This window comes from Aethalodelphis obliquidens, unplaced genomic scaffold (genome assembly GCF_003676395.1).
Source record: "Aethalodelphis obliquidens isolate GAN/ISIS:26980383/991018 unplaced genomic scaffold, ASM367639v1 scaffold11, whole genome shotgun sequence".
Lineage (NCBI taxonomy): Eukaryota > Metazoa > Chordata > Mammalia > Artiodactyla > Delphinidae > Aethalodelphis > Aethalodelphis obliquidens.
The window spans coordinates 13,581,727-13,604,847 of record NW_020837955.1 but is presented as its reverse complement, the minus strand read 5'-3'; the positions used below and the strand labels follow the sequence as shown (position 1 = coordinate 13,604,847).

Below are 23,121 nucleotides of genomic sequence, written 5' to 3'. Positions count from 1 at the left end.
ATCACACTGATATATGAAAATAGTGTCTCATAGTTTTAGCTTGTATTTTGCATGTTACCTGGTTTAATTCTTGTAACATTTTGAGGTAAGCAAGGTTAGTTTTATCAACAGTTCACAAATGTCTTCAGCAGGACATGAATATTCACATAAAGTGGCATAAATAAGGAATATATATAGATTCACTTCAGTTCAAGTAAGGTTTTGACCACCAAATGAAATTGCATCAAACTTATATATTTGTTTTCAATTTTCCAGGTTTTTAGTACTGCAGAATTAAGGAGGAGGGATTTCTAAACCCACGTTACAGGAAAAAAAAAAACTTAGATCAGCTCTAACACAGTAGCTTTCAGTGATCCATAGCTAGGTATATTTAAAGTAAAGCTAATCAAAAGTAAATAAAATTTAAAATTCAGTTCCTCAGTTGCACTCATCACATTTCAGGCACCCACTAGGCACATGTGGCTAGTGGCTACCATATGGGACAACGCAGATATGCACAATTCCCTCTTCCCCAGAAGATAGCAATAGTAATTTCAACCTTAATAAACTCACAATCCTTCTCCCCTCAAAGTAGACATTTCAGTCATCTTATTTTTATGTACAATAACACATGCAGGCTTCAAATGGCAGCAGCTTGTAGGATACCAACTATAAAGTCTGAATAAAAATAGACACCATGTGTTAGAAAGCACTGGAAAGCTGCAGACAAAAATTAGTCTCCAGGGCTTCCCTGGTGGCGCAGTGGTTGAGAGTCCGCCTGCTAATGCAGAGGACATGGGTTCGAGCCCTGGCCTGGGAAGATCCCACATGCCGCGGAGCAACTGGGCCCGTGAGCCACAACTACTGAGCCTGCGCGTCTGGAGCCTGTGCTCCGCAACAAGAGAGGCTGCGATAGTGAGAGCCCGCGCACCACGATGAAGAGTGGCCCCCGCTTGCCGCAACTGGAGAAAGCCCTCGCACAGAAACAAAGACCTAACACAGCCAAAAATAAATAAAGAAAGAAAGAATTATTTTTTTAAAAAAATTAATCTCCAGATTCCAGAGATAGAAGAAACTTGGAAAGGTTAACTGGCATCTACAGTCAATATCTGACTGTGTTAATATCCAATTCTGAAACAGGAGGTGTTATGTAATTCTGTCCGCCTAGTGAAGGAAAGATGAAAACTTTCTGGAAGAAGATAAACATCACCTGAGACTGCATTTCTTATGCAATATCTGAGCTTAAGCAAAATGTATCAGGTTCAGGGAAGATAGAACTAAGCAAACACCAGAAGAAAAGAAAAGGGGGCAATTATATATATATAATAAAAATATACCCACAATATGGAAAGTTACCCACCTTATTTTATGAGGCCAGCATTACCTTGATATCAGAAGTCTTATTAAAAATTCTTTGAGAAAGAGTAATTGCAGACCAGTCTCTTGTGAATATAAATACAAATGTTCTCAATAAAATGTAGCAAACCAAATTGAGCTTTTTATATATGAGAGACAGACACAGACCCCAACAGAGAGACAGAGAATAAAATATATGCCATATAAACAAATGCAGAGACTACATTTGGTCAAATTTTGTACACACAATTATGAAAACATTATACAGATTGTGAAGAGCAAGGGACGGGAAAATGGGGTGTTTCTAATCAATGGGTATAAAGTGGTTGCTGGGGGTTTGGGGGAGAGAAGGATGAAGATACAGAACACAGAGAATTTCTAGAGCAGTGAAACGACTCTATATGATACCACAATGATGGACACATGTCATTATACACTTGCCCAAACTCATAGAATGTACAACATCAAGAATGAACCCTAATGAAAATGATGAACTTTGGATGCTAATGATGTGCCAAAACAGGCTCATCAACTGTAAAAAATGCACCACTCTGGTAGAGGATATTGATAATGGGTGAGGCTATCTATTCCTGTGTCGAGGCAGGGAGTATATAGGAAATCTCTGTATCTTCAGCTTAATATTGCTGTGAATCCAAAACTGCTCTTAAAAAATGAAGTTTGGGCTTTCCTGGTGGCACAGTGGTTGAGAGTCCGCCTGCCGATGCAGGGGACAGGGGTTCGTGCCCTGGTCTGGGAAGATCCCACATGCCACTGAGCGGCTGGGCCCCTGAGCCGTGGCCGCTGAGCCTGCGCATCCAGAGCCTGTGCTCCGCAACGGGAGAGGCCACAACAGTGAGAGGCCCGTGTACTGCAAAAAAATAAAAAATAAAGTTCATCCCAAAATTTCATACAAAAATAAGATTAGGAATATTTCCCTGATCTGCTTTTTTTAATATTTACAAAAATATACATAAAATATCATTCTCAATGATGAGATATTAAGCCCTCACCTCTTCCTGGATATCATAAATTAAACAATGGCCACTATCACCGCTTCTGTTCAACACTATCCTGGAAATCCTGCCAGTGTGATAATGCAATAAAGAAAATTAAAGTCATGAGAATTGGAAGATAAAACAAATATTAAACCAGGTGGCAAAATTGTATATATAAAAATTACAAATCAATCCACAAATTATTAGCAATGATAAATGAATTTAGAAAGGTTGCTAGATATAAGGTCATCAAAATAAAATCAAATATATTTCCATATAGCAAAAAAGTGGAAAAGGCATTTTTAAAATTATACAATGTAGGGAGTTCCCTGGTGGTCCAGGGGTTGAGACTCCACACTTCCAATGCAAGGGACGTGGGTTCGATCCCTGGTCCAGGAACTAAGATCCCACACGCACCATGGCATGACCAAAAAATAAAAAACAAAAACAAAATAAAATTATACAACATATAATAACATCAGAAATATTATTTATCTGAGAAAAACAGATGTGCAAGCCACTGTACTGCAAACAAAACAGTACTGAAAAATTAAAGAAAGCCCAAATAAATTGTATCTGTGAATTGAAAGATTCAACATGTCAAGATGTCAATTCTTTCCAAATTGATTTAATATCAACCTGATAAAAATCATAGCTGAGTGTTTTGGGTAACTGACAAATGGATACTAAAATTTATCTGGAAATGTAAACTGCTAAGAGTAGACAAAACAATATTAAAGAAGCAGAACAAATATGGGAGACTTAGCCAGATAATCAAGATCTGTCATAAAGATTTATAGCCACAAACTGGAAACAACACAAAACCCATCAGGCTACCCCATGCATGACTTTTGCAATTCTCTCATCTTAAGGACTGCAACCATACTGTGAACATGGGAACTTCAAGAGCATTGAGGCCACAGCAGGAGAAACAAATCTGACCCTGGGGATGAAACACTTTCTTAATTTAACATCACGGGTCACTGCATGGGGCAGGTTGGTGGGGATAAGGTCAATGTATCTCTGGATCTCATGTACCACAGCATCCATGTAGGGCATGTGGCTCCTGTCCTGCATGCAGGGACTCTGGTGTCTGCCAATCACACAGTCAATCTCTTTCTGGACTTTAGCTGATAAGACACAAGTGAGACTGATGGAAAAACAGGAAAATACATACCACATTTGCATACCAATTAAGAGTTACATAAAACTCTGTGAAGGTGTTCCAACATCATTATAAACATCAATTACAGGCCCAGAAGGACACCTAGACATACAGAGTGAGTTGCCATAATATAGGTACAAATGACTTTCATACAAGCTAGGCTTTGAGATAAACCTGTGCACACCTATATATTAGCATACAGGATCATTAATACGAATAGAAATTATGAAATGCTTCAAATATAAATATTACTTTTTTTTTGAGGAAGAGCTATTTTAATTTTCTATTAAACATTCTTCCGAAAACATTATTTTACCCCACATCTTACCGAGTTATTAGAAATAACATTAGCATTAGAAAAACTAGGAAGGTAAAAATAGGGAAAACACATCACATGACAAAGTCTAATATGAAATTTACCTTTAAAAAAAAAAGGAATAAAAAGTAGTATTCCTTTAAATTGAATTAAAAAAACTAGGAAGGGGCTTCCCTGGTGGCGCAGTGGTTGAGAGTCCGCCTGCCGATGCAGGGGACACGGGTTCGTGCCCCGGTCCGGGAAGATCCCACATGCCGCGGAGCGGCTGGGCCCATGAGCCGTGGCCGCTGGGCCTGCGCGTCCGGAGCCTGTGCTCCGTAGCAGGAGAGGCCGCAGTGGTGAGAGGCCCGCGTACCGCAAAAAAAAAAAAAACAAAAAACAAAACTAGGAAGGTAAATTAAATGTGGCTTGTTCAACTAAACATATGAAAAGGGAAAATTATAACAAAGGAAGGAGAGTTTTACAAATTTAATTAAATTAATACGAGATTATAATTTGAAAACTGTGCATCTCAAAGCAAAATTTATTTGTTCAATTATTTTTAACAACAGTGTTTTATGATTCTAATACATTGATTTTTTTTCCAAGAAGGAAACTCACTTAAAAATATTTTTGTTTTAAAAAATAGGCCTTTTTCCAGCTATATATTTTTTCTCCCCAGCCTTGATCATATTTCTTTGATTTGGAAGAAAATACTGTTTTGATGGCATGAAATGCAAAACTGTAAAGATTTTTAAAAAAAAAATCCCAGTACAGAATTTTATAAATTATCAGTGGAAAACAGATTAAGGTCATTAAGTGCACAACACTAATTACTGGCCAGCTACTGGTATTCTGCTTCTTCCCTAGTTCTCCCAAGGAAAACTTAAATTGAGTCTTCAGCAGAATAATCCTCAAATATACTTTTATTTTTTTCTTTTTTTTGCGGTACGCGGGCCTCTCCCTGTTGTGGCCTCTCCCATTGCGGAGCACAGGCTCCAGACGCACAGGCTCAGTGGCCATGGCTCACGGGCCCAGCTGCTCCGCGGCATGTGGGATCCTCCCGGACTGGGGCACGAACCCCTGTCCCCTGCATCGGCAGGCGGACTCGCAACCACTGCGCCACCAGGGAAGCCCCTCAAATATACTTTATAGGCAAAATGAGAGCTTTTGTTTACATAGTTTTTGGATTTTGCTATTCCTAATTTTATTCTAAAACTCAATTTTACCCCAAAGCATAATTACCATATTAACTTTGTAATGCACAGTTGTACGCAATTCAGCAAAGCAGTAGTACACCATCAGGTTCTATTCACCCAGAGCTTAGGAAAAACAGGATTGGTCACACCCATTTAAAAACAAATACGCTATTTGCCAATGTGTAGTTTCAATCTAAGTTCTGACAATGAAATATATGGACATATATCTATATATCTCATCTTGATTTTCAAAGTTAAGCAAAGAGAGTTCTTCTCAGCTTAGCTTTGCCTGGCTGAAGCTGAAGATTTTGTAACTTCATAGCCAGACCCATGTTGCCAGTGATTTTCAATTTACCTTGAAAGAAGGCCAACTGAGGATTCATTTTACCAGTCATCAAAGCCAGTAAGTCCGAGTCAGCCACTGTAATTGTGCAGTCGCCCTTCTTATCTGAGTTAGGGAGCACTGATCCTTTGCCATTCTTCACGTCCACCACCCAGGTGGCTTCTTTAGCTCCAGGGCCATCCTTCACCTTGAAGGCAAAAATACCACCGATTTTCTTCACAAACTGCTCCCCTTCCTCTTCAAGCTTCTTCTCAATCTCCTTAAAGACAAGACTTGCCTTAAATCCATCAACTGCAGAGCTGGTTGGAGCAGCCTCAGTTTGATGAGTTCTAAAAGAACCAGCAGCTTCAGGAAAACCCATCTTGTACAGCGTGACCACTACTGCTCCTCCGATGCCTAAATTATGCTGCAGAGCAACCTCTGCACCAGGAACTTGCTTTTTTCCGGCTTCCTAAATACTACATTATTAACTCAAGAAATTACTGTCCTCGCAGAAAGAAAAAACAGGAATCAAGTATTAATTTCATTTTAAAAATCAAATTCTGTAACTGATGTATATGTATGTATGGTTTGTGTGACTGTACATGTGTTGTGTATTTATTTGCAACTTTGAATGCTATCTTCTTTAATCCTCATACTCCTCCCAAAGGTGGCCACTTTGAAACATTCTAGCAGTTTCTTCTGAAATTTAAATTTCATATTTCTAAATAATTACTAGGGCTTCCCTGGTAGTGCAGTGGTTAAAGAATCTGCCTGCCAATGCAGGGGACACAGGTTCGAGCCCTGGTCCGGGAATATCCCACATGCCGTGGAGCAACTAAGCCCGTGCGCCACAACTACTGAGCCTGCACTCTAGAGCCCGCGAGCCACAACTACTGAGCCCGCATGCCTAGAGCCCATGTTCTGCAACAAGAGAAGCCACCGCGATGAGAAGCCCTCGCACCGCAATGAAGAGTAGCCCCCACTCGCCACAATTAGAGAAAGCCTGCACATAGCAATGAAGATTCAATGCAGCCAAAAATAAAAAATAGAAAAATTTATTTTAAAAATTACTACTTTTATTTCCTGATTTATCCATTTTTAGACAATGTATAATGACTTTCTGATAAGTGAGATGAGGGCTTACATCTCAACCACCACCCCATACAAAATAAGTACCCACAAACAGACACAGACACAGACACACACACACACAACTTCCCCTCACTCAATTTTCCACAATATATTTATATCACAATTTTTTATTATATCACTATTCATTGTTTATATCATTATGACTAAGACAACTATGATTATGTTGACTCTTTTGTACATTCTTGGTCTTTTAACATGTATTTCAATTCCTAATTTTTAGATGCCAATTTAGAATTATTGCAAATGCTCAGGCAGATGTTTCAAACTCTTAGTAATTAATTTTCTAATTACTGGGAAGCCTCAATTTATCATTTCTCTTTTGTTCTTGGTGTCTCCTCTCCCAACTGCTTTATCCACCTAGTCCATTTTGAAATAGAAGTTTTCTAAACCTTGTGCCCAGCACCCTCTCTGAAACCTCCATTTTCCTACATGAGATCTCCTGAATCTTCAGGAATAACTCTCATTTGTAATTAATTTATCATCATTTCAATGGGGTTCTGACCCAGAAAAACATAATTTGCTTAAAGATTTTTTTTTAATTTAAAAAAAAATTGTTCATAAAAGTTAAAACTATTGCCCTGAAAGGAAATTCTTACGGCAAACACCATTTTTCTGGACTCAGACTTCTGGAATAATAAAATTGCTTTTTAAGTGTGACATAAGTACAAAAAAAGAAAATTACAGGCCAATATTCCTGATGAACATAGATGCAAAAATTCTCAACACAATGCTAGCAAACTGAATACAAGAGCACATTAGAAGGATCACACACCGGGCTTCCCTGGGGGCGCAGTGGTTAAGAGTCCGCCTGCCAATGCAGGGGACATGGGTTCGAGCCCTGGTCCGGAAAGATCCCACATGCCGCGGAGAAACTAAGCCATATGCCACGACTACTGAGCCTGCGCTCTAGAGCTGGCGAGCCACAGCTGCTGGGCCTGTGAGCCACAACTGCTGAAGCCCACGTGCCTGGAGCCTGTGCTCCGCAGCAAGAGAGGCCGCCGCAGTGAGAGGCCAGTGCACCACAATGAAGAGTAGCCCCTGCTCGCCTCAACTTGAGAGAGCCCGTGCACAGCAGCGAGGACCCAACACAGCCAAAAATAAATAAATAAATAAATAAATTTTTTAAAAAATTAAAAAAAAAAGAAGGATCACACACCATGATTAAGCCGGATTTATCCTTGAGATATATGGGTGGTTCAAAATATGCAAAATAATAAATATGATGTACCACATTAATAGAATAAAGGATAAAAATCATATTGTCATCTTAATAGATGGAGAAAAAACATTGGACAAAATTTAACATCCTTTCATGATAAAAACTCCTCCCAACAAATTATGTATAGAAGGAATGTATCTCAACAAAATAAAGGAATGTATCTCAACGTATATGACAAGCCCAGGGCTAACATACTCAACGGTGAGGGGAGTGACATCAGCATTACAGCAGTGTGAGACACTCCCTTTGTCCCCACCTTCAATCTACAACCGGTTAAACGTCCATAACTCAACAAAGGGAACTCTGCCCAACACATGAGGATGCCAGAGAATTCCACACTTCTCTACATTTAAAGGTGGGTGGATTGGAACACATAGAGGAGGCAGAATGGAGAGAACAGGTGAGGCAATGCCTGAGATCCTGGCACCCAGTCATGGCATCTAAGCCCACAGCCCCAGAGAATCCAGGAGTAGCAAGGGGGCATTGCACACAATTCTGACCTCCCAGTCACAACAGCATCCACAGCCACAGGGAACTGAGAAGTGGCAGCAGGACCTGTGACTCTGTCCCGTCAGCTGTGGAAGCACCTGCAACTCTGGACCCCCACCCTCCCGCCCACAGCAGCAGCACCCATGAACCTGAAAGCCCCTAATGCAGCAGAGGTGACCATAGCTCCAACTGCCCTCCAACTCCCACCCTCCCCCCTCGGCAGTGAAGCCCACAGCCCAGACGACCCTGGACAAGGTGCCTGCCCTTCTGGTGCCCCAGGCGGCAATGCCAGCAATAGCAGTGACACCAGCAACAGCAAGGCACCAGTGACAATGAGGCACCAGTAGTGACAATGAGGGCACCGAACAACACCTCTGGCAAAGGCAGTGGGGTGGAAAGTGCCAATTCTCAAATATAGCCAGAGGCAGCTGAAGTAAGAGAAACCAAAAACCTGTGCTATAGTGTCATCTACTGAAAACAAACAAACAAAAAGGCCTCCAATTACAAACCTGTTGAATTGTTAGAAACAAGGTTAAAAGAAAGATAAAACACCTTTACCTAATGAAGAAAGGTGTTTGCTACTTCAAATGCACCAGTAGAAGAACAACTCATCAAGCACCATCTTAACAATGGCATAAAAATTCTCCAGAAGCCAAACTGAAAATTACAGAATATTGAGATCTAATTGATAGACAATTCAAGACAGCTGTCGTGAAGAAACTCAAACTCAACATGATACAGCAAAACTCAGACAGGCAGTTCAATGAGCTAAGGAATGAAATTAATGAATAGAAAGAATACCTTACCAAAGAGACTGAAACATTAAAAAAAAAAAATCTGGAGCTGAAGCATGCAATAAATGAGATGAACAACACATTATAAAGCAGGCGTCCCCAACCCCTGGGCCACCTGTTAGGAATCGGGCCGCACAACAGGAAGTGAGTGGTGGGCCAGTGAGCGAAGCTTCATCTGCCGATCCCCATCGCTCCCCATCGCTCACATGACTGCCTGAACCATCACCCACTGCCCCCGTTTGTGGAAAAACTGTCTTCCACGAAACCCGTTCCTGATGCCAAAAAGGTTGGGGACCGCTGTTATAAAGCATTGGAAATAGGGCACCCCATGGAAGAGAGAATTAGGGAGCCCGAAGATAGAAACCTAGACATGATTCTGGTTGAAGAGGAGAGAGAAATAGGGTGTTAAAAAAAATTGAAGAAATTCTAAAAGAACTATTGGAATCTATTAGGAAGGACAACATAAGGATAATGGGTATCCCACAAGGAGAAGAGAGGGAGAAGGGAACAGAGTTCATTTAAAGAAATAATAACTGAGAACTTCCTAAACCTGGGAAAGGAACTGGATATATAAGTGCATGAAGCTAAGAGAATACCTAATTACCTCAATGCAAAAAGACCTTCTCCAAGACACATTATATTAAAACTGCCAAAAGTCAATGACAAAGAAATCCCCATATGCTGTTGGTGGAAATGTAAACTGGTTCAGCCACTATGGAAAAGAGTATGGAGATCTGCTTCATTTCTGGGTATTTATACAAAAAATATGAAAACACTAATTTAAAAAGATATATGCACTGCTATGTTCACTGCAGCATTAAAATAGCCAAGATATGGAAACAACCTATGTGGCCATAAACAGATGACTGGATAAAGATGATGTGGTATATATACAATGCAATACTACTTAGTGAAAGAGAGAGAGAGAGAGAAAGAAAGACAGGAAGGAAGGAAGGAAGGAAGGAGGGAGGGAGGGAGAAAGGAAGGAAAGAAAGAAATCTTGTCATTTGCAACATGGGTAGACCTTGAGGGTATTATGCTAAGTGAAATAAGCCAGTCAGAGAAAGACAAATACTGTATGGTTCCATTCACATGTGGAATATACAAACAAACAAACAAAAACAAAAACATAGATACACAGAACGGAGTAGTGGTTACCAGAAGGGAAGCAGAGTGAAGGGAGGGCAAGATGGGTAAAGGGGGTCAACTGTATGGTGAACGGATGGAAACTAAACTTTTGGTGGTGAGCACACTGCAGTGTATACAAAATGTGATGTTGTACACATGAAACATATATAATGTTATAAACCAATGTTACATCAATAAAGCATTTAATTTTAAAATAAATAAATAAGGGAAGAGTGGATGGTTAACCAAAAAAAGGTAAAATGCTATAAGCTATTTTTTTTTTTAAGAGGTAAAATATATTAGCTGTATAATTGTATTTATTTTAAACCATTTATAATTTTTAATGAATATTGGAGACCAAATGAAATGTATAGCATGATGTTTTTAATCCAGTGTGAGTGGGAAACAAATAGTACATGAAATTATGACCCCACCATTTTGTTCCTGCTCTTTTGAGCCAGAACCTTTTAACTCTCAGTTTATTAAAGAATATTTTAACCCATTTATACCAACATTGATGGATTTTCATCAAAAGGTGTTTTCTGATATTATTCCAATTAAGCAAATATAATTCTTTGATTAATATTACTATAAGCTATTCTTCTAAGATCAGGAACCAGACAAGGATGCCTACTCTCCCCACTTTTATTTAACATAGTACTAGAAGTCCTAGCCAAAGCAATTAGACCAGAAAAATAAAGGCATCGATTTTGTAAAGGAAGAAGTTAAATTGTCTCTATTTACAATGATAGGATCTTATATGTAGAAAATCCTAAAGACTACACCAAAAACTGTTAGAACTAATAAACAAATTCAGTAAAATAGCAAGATACAACTTAGTGTATAGAAATCAGTTATGTTTCTATAAACTAACAATGAACTATCTGAGAGAGAAATGATAAAAATAATCCACTTAGGGCTTCCCTGGTGGCGCAGTGGTTGAGAGTCCGCCTGCCGATGCAGGGGACACGGGTTCGTGCCCCGGTCCGGGAGGATCCCACATGCCATGGAGTGGCTGGGCCCGTGAGCCATGGCCACTGGGCCTGCGTGTCCGGAGCCTGTGCTCCGCAACGGGAGAGGCCACAACAGTGAGAGGCCCGCATACCGCAAAAAAAAAAAAAATCCACTTATAAAACCATCAAAAAGAACAGAATACTTAGTAATAAATTTGACCAAAGAGGTGAAAGATCTGTACATCAGAAACTATAAAACACTGATTAAAACGAATGGAAGAAACACAAATAAAAAGATATCCTGCAGTCATGGATTAGAAGAATAAATATTCTCTAAATGTCCACATTACCTAAAGCAATCTACTGATTCAATGTAATCCTTATCAAAATTCTAATGACATTTTCACAGAAATAGAAAAAGGAATCTTAAAATTCATATGGAACCACAAAAAAACCTTGAACAAACCAATCTTGAGAAAGAAAACACAGCTGGAGGCACCACACTTTCTGATTTTAAACTATATTACAAAGATACAGTAATAAAAACAGTAGAATACTGGCATAAAAACAGACACATAGATCAATGGAACATCATGAATACAGCAGAAATACAGATGGTCCCCAAATTATGACAGTACTATTTACAGTTTTTTCCACTTTACAATGGTAGAAAAGCCATATGCATTGAGTAGAAACTGTACTTGGAATTTTGAATTTTGGTCCTTTCTTAGACTAGCAATATGCAGTATGATACTCTCTCATAATGCTGGGCGGCAGCAGCAAGCCACAGCTCCCAGTCAGCCATGCAATCATGAGGATAAACAACCAATACATTTACAACCACATTCTGTACCCATACAACTATTCTGTTTCTCACTTTCAGTACAGTATTCAATAAATTACATGAGATATTCAATGTTTATAATAAAATAAACTTTGTAGCAGGTGATTTTGCCCAACTATAGACTAATGTATGTGCTCTAAGCATGTTTAAGGTAGGCTAAACTAAACTATGCTATTTAGTAGGTTAGATGTATTAAGCACATTTTTGACATATAACATTTTCAACTTAAAATGGGTTCACTGGGATGTAACCCCATTGTAAGTTGAGAAAGATCTGTAAATCCATGTATCTACAGTCACTCTCTTTGACAAGGGTGCCAAGAATACACAGTGGGAAAATGACAGTCTCTTCAATAAATGGTGCTGGGAAAACTGGATTCATTCAATAAATGGTGCTGGGAAAACTGGATACATACAAAAGAATATAATTTGATCCTTATCTTACACCATTCATAAAAATTAATTCAAAATGGATTAAAGACTTAAATGTAAGACCTCAAATCATAAAGCTCCTAGTAAAAAACATAGAGGAAAAGTTCCTTGACATGGTCTTGGCAATAATTTTTGATACGACACCAAACACACAGGCAATAAAAGCAAAAATAAACAAGTTAGACTACATCAGTATAAAAAAGCTTCTACACAGGAAAAGGAACAATCAACAAAATGAAAAGGCAACCTACAGAATGGGAGAAAATATTTGTGAAATATATCTGACAAGGTGTTAATACCCAAATTATATAAGGAACTCAAACAACTCAATAGCTAATAATAATAACAGTAATAATAACCCAATTAAAATGGGTAAAAGACCTGAATAAACATTTTTCCAAAGAAGACGTACAAATGGCCAACAGGTATGCGAAAAGGTACTCGACATCAGGGAAATGAGATATCACCATACACCTGTTAGTATGGCTATTACCAAAAAGACAAGAGATAACAAGTATTAGTGAGGATGTGGAAAAAAGGAAACCCTTATACACTGTTGATGGAAATGTAAACTGGTACAGCCATCATGGAAAACAGCATAAAAGTTCCTCAAAAAATCAAAAACAGAACTACCATGTGATCCAACAATTTCACTTCTGGGTATATATCCAAAGGAAATGAAATCAGTATCTCAAAGAGATATCTGCATTCCCATGTTCACTGCAATATTATTCACAATAGCCAAGATATGGAAACAACCTAAGTGTCTATCAATGGATAAACAGATAAAGAAAAGATGATGTATACAACAGAATATTATTCAGCCAATAAAGGTGAAAATCCTGCCATGTGCAAAAACGTGAATGAACCTGGAGGATATTATGCTAAGAAAAAGTAAGCCAGACACAAAAAGACAAATACTGCATGATCTAACTTACATGTGAAATATAAAAAAGTCAAACTCATAGAAACAAAGAGTGGAGGGATGGTTGTCAGAGGCTGGGGTGGGGGAAATGGGAAGATGTTGGTCAAAGGGTACAAACTTTCAGTTATGATATGAACAAGTTCTGGGGATCTAAAGTATCAATACAACATGGTGACCATAGTTAACAATGCTGTATTGTATACCTGAACTTTGCTAAGAGTAGTTAATTAGCTCGATTGTGGAAATCATTTTGCAATTTGATTTCACAATATGAAATGATGTTGTACACCTTAAATATATAAATTTATATTTGTTAATTATATCTCAATAAAATGGGAAAAATTAAAGTTGTTCAAAAAGGGAAAAAATTCCTTTAGGCACTTCTTTTGTCTAAATAGCATAGATCTTTTTCTAAATCTAACCTTGTAAAGAACTTCTCAGACTAGAAATTTTCTCAGCCTTTCTTATCAAATTTCTAGAATTTATGCTATACTTCAACAAATATAGTTCCCATCTCCCCTACCCTAGCATTAGAATGCTGCATATTCAGAATAAGGAAAGATTTCTGCAAAAACATACCTACCATTCAAAGTGGACTCTTCTTAAGAAAACTAATATTCAATCCTAGGCCAATTTATGCTGGCTGTGCCTGCTGCAAATCCCTTCCCATGAAGTCCAGACACTTATCCAGAATTTTTTATTGATGAAATCCATAGCTTTACTGCCTTTGCTACTGCTCACACTGTCTTCACTTTTCTCAGTCCTTCTCCCCTATTGTACAAATTTGTCTCACTTTTAACCTTTTTAAAATATTTTAATTTTAAACTTATAGCTGGTGGCACAGAAATTTCAAAAATAAAGCTTCTCTAAGAGAAATAAGATGGAGGACCCAATATCTTCTCTGAAATTCACTCTGCCCACCATCTTGCTCATACCTGTGACCTCTCGGCACTTTAGCAGGAGGAGAAGCCCATATCTCAGTGTGGCGTTCGTTTTCTCTGTCCCAGCTCCAAACAAATCAGTTACAGTGGCTATCAAGTTTTCAAAAGTAAACTCCATCTGTTGATTGTGCTTTTCCTAGGAATTATTTGATGTAATTATCTGATAGTTTGCCAGCATATATAATTACAGTCAATCCAAAATAACATACATTGTTATGAAGCTAAGCAAACTTAGACGCTGGAGTACAGTATTGAAACAACAACTGTACGGTATGGCAAAGTGTGTGGATTGGGCTGACACAATCTTCATTACCTACTCCTTTTCCCTTGCTTGCCTAAAAATTTCATTCCAAGCCTCTTTTGCAGCTACATTGGCCAAGCAACACACTTCTTACCAATGGCCTACTGATGCCAGTTTCTCCCTTTCTTTCTTCATACTCAAAACACAGATATGGGGCTTCCCTGGTGGCGCAGTGGTTGAGAGTCCGCCTGCCGATGCAGGGGACACGGGTTCGTGACCCGGTCTGGGAGGATCCCACATGCCGCGGAGCAGCTGGGCCCGTGAGCTATGGCCGCTGAGCCTGCGCGTCCGGAACCTGTGCTCCGCAACGGGAGAGGCCACAACAGTGAGAGGCCCGCATACCGCAAAAAAAAAAAAAAAAAAACAAAACCCACAGATATGAAGGTGAAGGTGGTGTAGACGTCATCTTGGAACATGAGTATCTGAGCATGAAGATGAAGCCTATATACTTAAGAATGCTGAAGAAAAATGGAAGGCACTTGAGTCCATGATACTTCAAGGCTAGCTCTGGACTGCCCAACATGAGACTCTCTCTATGTGAGATAAATAAGCCCACTGTTTCTTTAAGCCTTTGTTAATTTTTTTTCTTATTGGTAGGCAAACACAATCTTAATTGATAGAAATGAGCAAATTAGAGCTATATTTTGAAAACCATTATAAGAGAGAATGAAGAGTTTGCAATTCTCTTCTCCCACTGAAGAATTTATGTGGATTCTGTGTTGCCTAAAGATCCATTATGAAGTTGAAAATGTGCAAAAACTAACATGGCAGCACATCCTAGAATAGATTATAGAGAAAGAGAATGGATTCACAAAGACAAAACGGGGCTGGCCACTACTGTATTCCAAGATATGAGGCAATAGGCAACTTGGTCTAGGAAACAAGTGCAGATGCTAAGGGTCAGGAAGTGACTGAATAAAGCTCTCACAAGTCAGAAGTTGGGAGAGTAAAAGCCCTTCACAGGGACAACTAAGGTTCGTTTAGATGAGGGATATATGTGATTCAAAATAGAAAATAACAATGGGACAATCTGTAATAATGACTACAGAGGTCATTAACAAACCAAAAAATAATTTCTTCCTATCCAGTCCTCTAGACCAGCACTAATTTAATAAGGCTCTTATAATCCCCAAATGACCTGTGGCATGCCCAATATTATGTAATCCAACACCATTAAGATAGACAACCCTATCGACAGTTGTACTTGGTAGATAAAAGTAGTCATCCTCATTGGTAACATCAACTTCACACAGTTTTCTAACCTTTTCAACTCAAAATTACTCTGAGGCCAAGAAGGAGAGCAGAGTTCTTATAAACCATTATTACTATTTCCATCTGTTCAAGTGAATTTGAAGCATCAGTGGTTATGTACACATAGCCTATCAAAAATAAGTTAGCCTGTACAAAACCTTGCTGAAAGAAATTAAAGAAAAACTAAATACATGGAAATACATCCCATGTTCATCTATTGAAAGACTTAGTATTCTTAAGATGGCATTACTCCCGAACTGACCTACAGATTCAACATGATCCATATCAAAATCACTGTTAGCTTTTTGCAGAAACTGATGAGATTGTCCTAAAATTCATGTGGAAATTTAAGTGACCAAGAATAGATAGAACAATCTTGGAAAGAAGAACAAAATTGGAAGACTCACACTTCCCATATTAAAAATTACAATAAAGCTATGGTAATCAAGATTGTGTGGTACTAGCAAAGAGCAAGATATATAGACAAGTGGAATAGAACTGAGAGTCCAAAAGTAAACCCTTCACATCTATAACTAATTTTCAACAAAGTTGCCAAGATCATTCTATCTGAAAAGAATAGTCTTTTCAACAAATGGTGCTGGGACAAATGGACACCCACATGCAAAAAAATGAAGTTGGACCCATACCTCACACTATTATCAAAAATTGATTTAAAATGGATCATAGACCTAAATATAAGAGCTAAAACTATAAAACTATTTGAAGAAAACTTGGAGGGAATCATTGTGACCTTGGATTAGATAACAGTTTCTTAGATATGACACCAAAAGCACAGGCAACCAACGAAAAAGATTAATAAATTGGATTTCATGAAATCGAAAACTTCTGAATTTCAAAACACACTATCAAGAAAGTAAAAGGACAGGGACTCCCTGGTGGTCCAGTGGTTAAGACTCTACACTTCCTATGCAGGGGGCGCAGGTTCAATCCCTGGTCAAGGAACTAAGATCCTACATGCCTGCATGGCATGGCCAAAAAATATATAAAATAAAATAAAATAGGGCTTCTCTGGTGGTACAGTGGTTGAGAGTCCGCCTGCCGATGCAGGGGACAAGGGTTCGTGCCCCGGTCCGGGAAGATCCCCATGCAACGGAGCAGCTAGTCCCGTGAGTCATGGCTGCTGAGCCTGCGCGTCCGGAGCCTGTGCTCCGCAACGGGAGAGGCCACAACAGTGAGAGGCCTGCGTATCGCAAAAAATAAAAAATTTAAAAAATAAAGTAAAAAGACAACCCATAAAATGGGACAAAATGTCTGCAAATTATATATCTGATAAGGCACTCACTTGTATCTATAACACTGAAGAACTCTTACATCTCAACAATTTAAAAATAAAAACAGAAATAAACAAATAGGACCTAATTAAACTTAAAAGCTTTTGCACAGCAAAGGAAATCATAAACAAGACGAAAGAAAACCCTTAGAATGGGAGAAAATATCTGCAAATGAAGCAACTGACAAAGGATTAATCTCCAAAACATACAAACAGCTCATGTAGCTCAACATCAAAAAAACAAACAACCCAATCCAAAAATGGGTGGAAGACCTAAATAGACATTTGTCCAAAGAAGACATACAGATGGCCAACAAACACATGAAACGATGCTCAACATCACTAATTATTAGAGAAATGCAAACCAAAACTACAATGAGGTATCACCACACACCCGTCAGAATGGCCATCATTTAAAAATCTACAAACAATAAATGCTGGAGAGGGTGTGGAGAAAAGGGAACCCTCTTGCACTGTTGGTGGGAATGTAAATGGATACAGCCACTATGGAGAACAGTATGGAGGTTCCTTAAAAAACTAAAAATAGAACTACCATATGACCCAGCAATCCCAGTCCTGGACATATACCAGGAGAAAACCATAATTCAAAAAGACACATGCACCCCAATGTTCATTGCAGCACTATTTCCAAGAGCCAGGACCTGGAAGCCACCTAAATGTCCATCAACAGAGGAATGGATAAAGTAGATGTGGTATATATACAATGGAATATTACTCATCCATAAAAAGGAACGAAATTGGGTCATTTGTAGACATGTGGATGGACCTAGAAACTGTCATACATAGTGAAGTAAGTCAGAAAGAGAAAAACAAATATCGTATATTAACGCACATATGTGGAATCTAGAAAATGGTATAGATGATCTTATTTGCAAGGCAGAAATAGAGACACAGGTGTAGAGAACAAATGTATGGACACCAAGGGGGGAAGGGGGGGTGGGATGAATGGGGAGATTGGGATTGACATTTACACACTATTGATACTCTGTATAAAATAGATAACTAATGAGAACCTACTATATAGCTCAGGGAACTCTACTCGATACTCCAATAAAAATTAATTTTAAAAAATAATAGCCAAATTCAAAAATGGGCAAAGCACTGAAATAGACATTTTTCCAAAGAGATACATAAATGGCCAACAAGAACATGAAAGATGCTCAACATCATTAGCCATCAGGGAAATGCAAATCAAAACCACAAGGAAAGACCACTTCACACCTACTAGGATGGCTAGAATCAAATGGACAGACAGGACTTCCCTGGTGGCGCAGTGGTTGAGAGTCCGCCTGCCGATGCAGGGGACATGGGTTCGTGCCCCGGTCCGGGAAGATCCCACATGCCGCGGAGTGGCTGGGCCCATAAGCCATGGCTGCTGAGCCTGCGCGTCCAGAGCCTGTGCTCTGCAATGGGAGAGGCCACAACAGTGAGAGGCCCGCGTACCGCAAAAAAAAAAAAAAAAAAGGACAGATAATTAGAAGTACTGTAAAGGATGTGAATAAATTGTACCCTTCATACACTGCTGATGAGAATATAAAATGGTGGAATTTTATGCATAAGTTTTCTTCTAAGGGTTTTATAGTTTCAGCTCTTACATTAAGCCTTTGATCTGCCACACTTCCTCCAAAGGTTAAATATAAATTTATCATAGACCCAACAATTCTACCACTAGGTATATACCCAAGAGAAATTAAAACATATGTATACACAAAAACCTGTACACAAATGTCCACAGAAACATTATTCATAATAACCAAAAAGCGACGCGACCAAAATGTCCATCAACCAATAAACAGATATATAAAATGTGGTATATCCACACTGAAATATCATTCAACCATTTAAAAGAGTGAAGTACTGATATATGATACATCATCAATGAACCTTGAAAACACTGTTAAGTGAAAGAAGCTAGACACAAAAGATGTTATCATACATATTGTATGAACTATACATATTGTATAATTACATTAATATGAAATGTCCAGAATAGCAAATCTATAGGGATGGAAAGTAGATTGGAAATGTTTAGAGCTCGGGAGGTTGGGGAGGAAAGGGGGTGACTCCTAAAGCATACAGGATTTCTTTTCAAGGTCATAAAAGTGCTCAGAAACTGAGTGTGCTGGCAGCTGGATAATCTTCCCCAGTAATTATTTGCATTCTACTCTTGTTCTGGCTCATACATCTACCTGATCAAATCACAACTTCTCCTGCCAACATTCACGTTTACAGTTACTTGACAGACACCAACCTCCCACTCCACATCTGTCCAAATTTATTTTTGGTTACACTCGTTTAAGCCTTCTCTCTTCCATCCATCTAGTCTCTTTACCACAACACACCTCTGAACCTCTCATGACACCATTCTACCAACCTGAAATTCCCTCCCCTATGACTTATTGCAAATATTTGAAGATCTACATCAAACCTCAGGACATTCAGGAAGCCCACCCAGGCTAAGCCCTTCCTTCTCACTCTCCCACATGCTGTGTGAAATGATCACATCCACCTTCCTTTTATGGCTCAGTATTTTGTATTTCTCATTTGTTTGTATTTCCATTTCACCCGAGACATATGTTCTCCTTCTCCTCAGGTAGCCTATTAGTACCTAACGAACAGGGTCCATGTATTGTTATTTAACAATTCAATTTTAAATCTCCTTTGATGCTCAATCCAGATCCATGCACACATAAGTACCCAAAGTGCTGGTCAAGCATTTCGTCCGTAACCATTTAAATATCCCTAATAAGTACAGAACTAGTCAATGAACAAAAAAATTCAGGCAAACAGACAACCAATCTGTCATTAATATTTTACCTGTTCCATTTTGATCGGGAAACAATCAATGAAATCCCGAGGATTGTTAATGTCCAGAGATGCTTGGTGTTCTTTTATTTCTCTAAAACATAGCTTTTTACATAAGCAAACATTTTAAGTACTTTGTTATGACTCCCTGGGAGATAGTCCATGAGAGCAGGGAAATTATTGCAGACCTTAAAGATTTTAAAAATATATTTATTAAACTGAAAACACATATTGAAGACATATCTATCATATGCCAAGCCCTGGTTAAAAACTGAAGCGAATATAATATGGTCTCTTTCTTCAGGAGGAGCATTTTATAGTGTACATGTAAAATAATTCTTCATGCTGCTAGAGTATTTAAGGGAGAAAACTCTGACCAGATGATGAAAGTTGATAGGTTGATACATCAACCTTATGATATTAAAGCATATTTATATCAATTCTCTCACTTTTTAAATTAATTCTTCCTTATAACCTTGAAACACAGAATAAGATGAATTACTATGATTCACATTTTGTAGAAAAGGGCAGAGGTTAAGGAATTTTGCGTAACCTGATACTGAACACAAACCCACTCCCTGCTATTTCTACTACTATCAAGCAGCCTCAGAAATAGAATCGCTATATTATAACCCAGAGGGGTGCAAAAATGGCATGAAACCCACCTCAGCATTTTAGGGATAAAGCAGCTGTGCACCAGAGCAGGTAAGTGACTTTTCTAATATCATGTGATTTTATTTAGGCAGAGGACAGGACATATCAGCTCAGCACAGGGCAAAACTGTGGTGTCTGTTTATGATTCATACACCATAGAACCAATCATTTTGTCATCCCAAGCCCAATTACGCTGTCAGCTAGGATCCCAACTGAAGCAACAAACACCCCTGCCCTAGTCAGTGTTCCCTGGCAGCACCTCTGTTCATAAACATTGTCCCTCCTTGAAAGAGATATTCTCTTCCTTCCTAAATTAGGATATTTCTGCTAAGTAACGTGATGAAGAAATCACTGCATATTTGAGGATAAGCCTTGTGGGTAATGGAAACCTTTCAGCAAGGACCTGGATGTCCACTGGGTGCTATGGCCATCCTTTTGGGCAGTCACCAAAGTAGTTTATGGAAATTGGGCTTTGGGGGGTAGTGGAAAAACCACTGGCCAGGGAGCCAACAAGGCCTGAATTCCAGCTTTATACTCAGGCATTTCTTTTCTTCGTAAAATAAAGGCTCAGCCACCTTTCCCAGATGTTAACTCTATGACAGTAAGGCAGGACTGCTGTGTTCAAACACTCACTTACAGCATAACATCAGCAAAACTGATGCAGTAGACAGTTCTAAAGGCCTATCCCTCTACACAAATGTCAGAAAATCAAGCAGAAACTGTCAGAATCTACTTAAAAAATGGCAGCAGAGATCTGTGGCTTGTTTTTTCTTTTTCCTTTTTTTTTTTTTTTGCCCTTGTCCCACTTCCATCCTCGGCTTGGCAGTGGTCTTAACAAGGGCAGCTTGTGGTGTGGGAGCCTGGTTCCTGGTTCCAGAGGGACCAGAGCAGACCTCAGTCACGAAGACTGTGTTTCTGTGTTCTAAACTGTCTGGGGCCACCTGACAGACTGACACAGGCACTTGTTTTTGTTTCATCTAACCTAGAGTGGAAATGCAGCAGGGATGTCTCAAAAACCTTGCAAGATTAATGAACAGCCCACAGCCACCTGGGGCAAAATATTACAGTTAAGGCATACAACAGAGCATCAAACTCCAGGAAGAAAAGCTGCAGAGGGAGTGCCTTTGGGAAATTAGGACATTCAAAAGCACCCCTGTATACTGAAAAATTTAGAAAGCTACACACATGCACAGAGCCAATCTGGAAGAGTTATTTCCTTCCTCCCTCCCTCCCTCCCTCCCCCTTTCCTCTCTTCCTTTCTCTCTCTCTCTCTCCCCATCTCTTTCTCTTCATCTTTTTTTTCTTTTTGCCTCCTCACATTCAAAGATATCAATATCCGTAGACTCCAGATAGAGAACAAACTAGTGGTTATCAGAAGGGAGAGGGAAGGAGGGAGGGGCAGTATAGGGGTAGTGAGGGAAAAAGGGTTATTACAGGATTATATGAAATCATGTGTGTGAAACTTTTGAAAATTGTAAAGCAATACAGAATTTAAAGACCCTTTCATTCAATTTAAAAGAATGAAACAAAAAGAAAAGCAAAAGAAAGATCTATCACTCCTAAAAAAAAGGACATCTCTCTCCAAACACTAGCTGGACGTAAGCTAAAGGAACAGAGATTCCAGTGACCACACGAGGCAAAAAAGAAAAAAAAGAAGAAAGTAAAAACATGGGGACAGAGAGAGAGAAAAAAAAAAAAAAAAAAAGGGGAGAAAAAAGAAAAAAAAAAAAAAAAAAAAAAAACCAAAGGGAGGGGAGAATCTGATTCCCAGAGTTACCACGTTGTAATATCCAAAATGTCCAGTTTTCAAACATTCACTTCATGGCTTGGTCCATATAGAATTTTGGACTTGTCAGAGAAAAGAGCATAAACAATTTCTCAGGAAGAGAGGATCCTGACCTCACCTGGATCCATGGGGAGCGCATAAATCCTGAGGTTTTCATTAAAGTTTCCTAGCAAGTTAAGAAAATTCTGATCTGTATAATCAAAACGATTCTGGAAAATAATGGAGCAGATCACATTGCAGGGAGCACAGCCCAGGATGAAAGTGGGGTCACAGGGTGACCCTAAAGAATTGAAAAGATTTATAAAACACTATTAAGATATAAATATAAAACTCTGTTGTGGATAACAGATAATTTTAGAATCTCTGAAGCAATATCTACCTAGAAATTTCCCTATCAGCAAACATTTAAGCATGCTTAAAATCAACACATCACTGTTCCCTTAAACATGAATTGACAAAATGGATTAAAGACCTAAATGTAAGGCCAGACACTATAAAACTCTTAGAGGAAAACAGGCAGAACACTCTATGACATAAATCACAGCAAGATCCTTTTTGACCCACCTCCTAGAGAAATGGAAATAAAAACAAAAATAAACAAATGGGACCTAATGAAACTTAAAAGCTTTTGCACAGCAAAGGAAACCATAAACAAGACGAAAAGACAACCCTCAGAATGGGAGAAAATATTTGCAAATGAAGCAACTGACAAAGGATTCATCTCCAAAACATACAAGCAACTCATGCAGCTCAATATCAAAAAAACAAACAACCCAATCCAAAAATGGGCAGAAGACCTAAACAGACATTTCTCCAAAGAAG

The 23,121-nt window shown here is 38.8% G+C and overlaps 1 protein-coding gene and 1 pseudogene across 2 annotated transcripts in view; both read right to left on the bottom strand.

Moving 5' to 3' along the window:
- CYP2C18 (cytochrome P450 family 2 subfamily C member 18) overlaps positions 1–23,121 on the bottom strand; it is a 48,399-nt gene that overhangs the window by 10,619 nt on the left and 14,659 nt on the right. Inside the window, 6 exon segments of the mRNA XM_027113072.1 lie at positions 3,273–3,460; positions 14,185–14,326; positions 19,872–19,954; positions 19,957–20,047; positions 22,418–22,438; positions 22,440–22,579. Coding sequence (XP_026968873.1) covers positions 3,273–3,460; positions 14,185–14,326; positions 19,872–19,954; positions 19,957–20,047; positions 22,418–22,438; positions 22,440–22,579 — 665 coding nt within the window.
- Positions 5,129–5,732, bottom strand: LOC113623233 (non-specific lipid-transfer protein pseudogene; annotated as a pseudogene). Its single transcript, XR_003433834.1, has one exon. The product of XR_003433834.1 is annotated as a non-specific lipid-transfer protein pseudogene (transcript).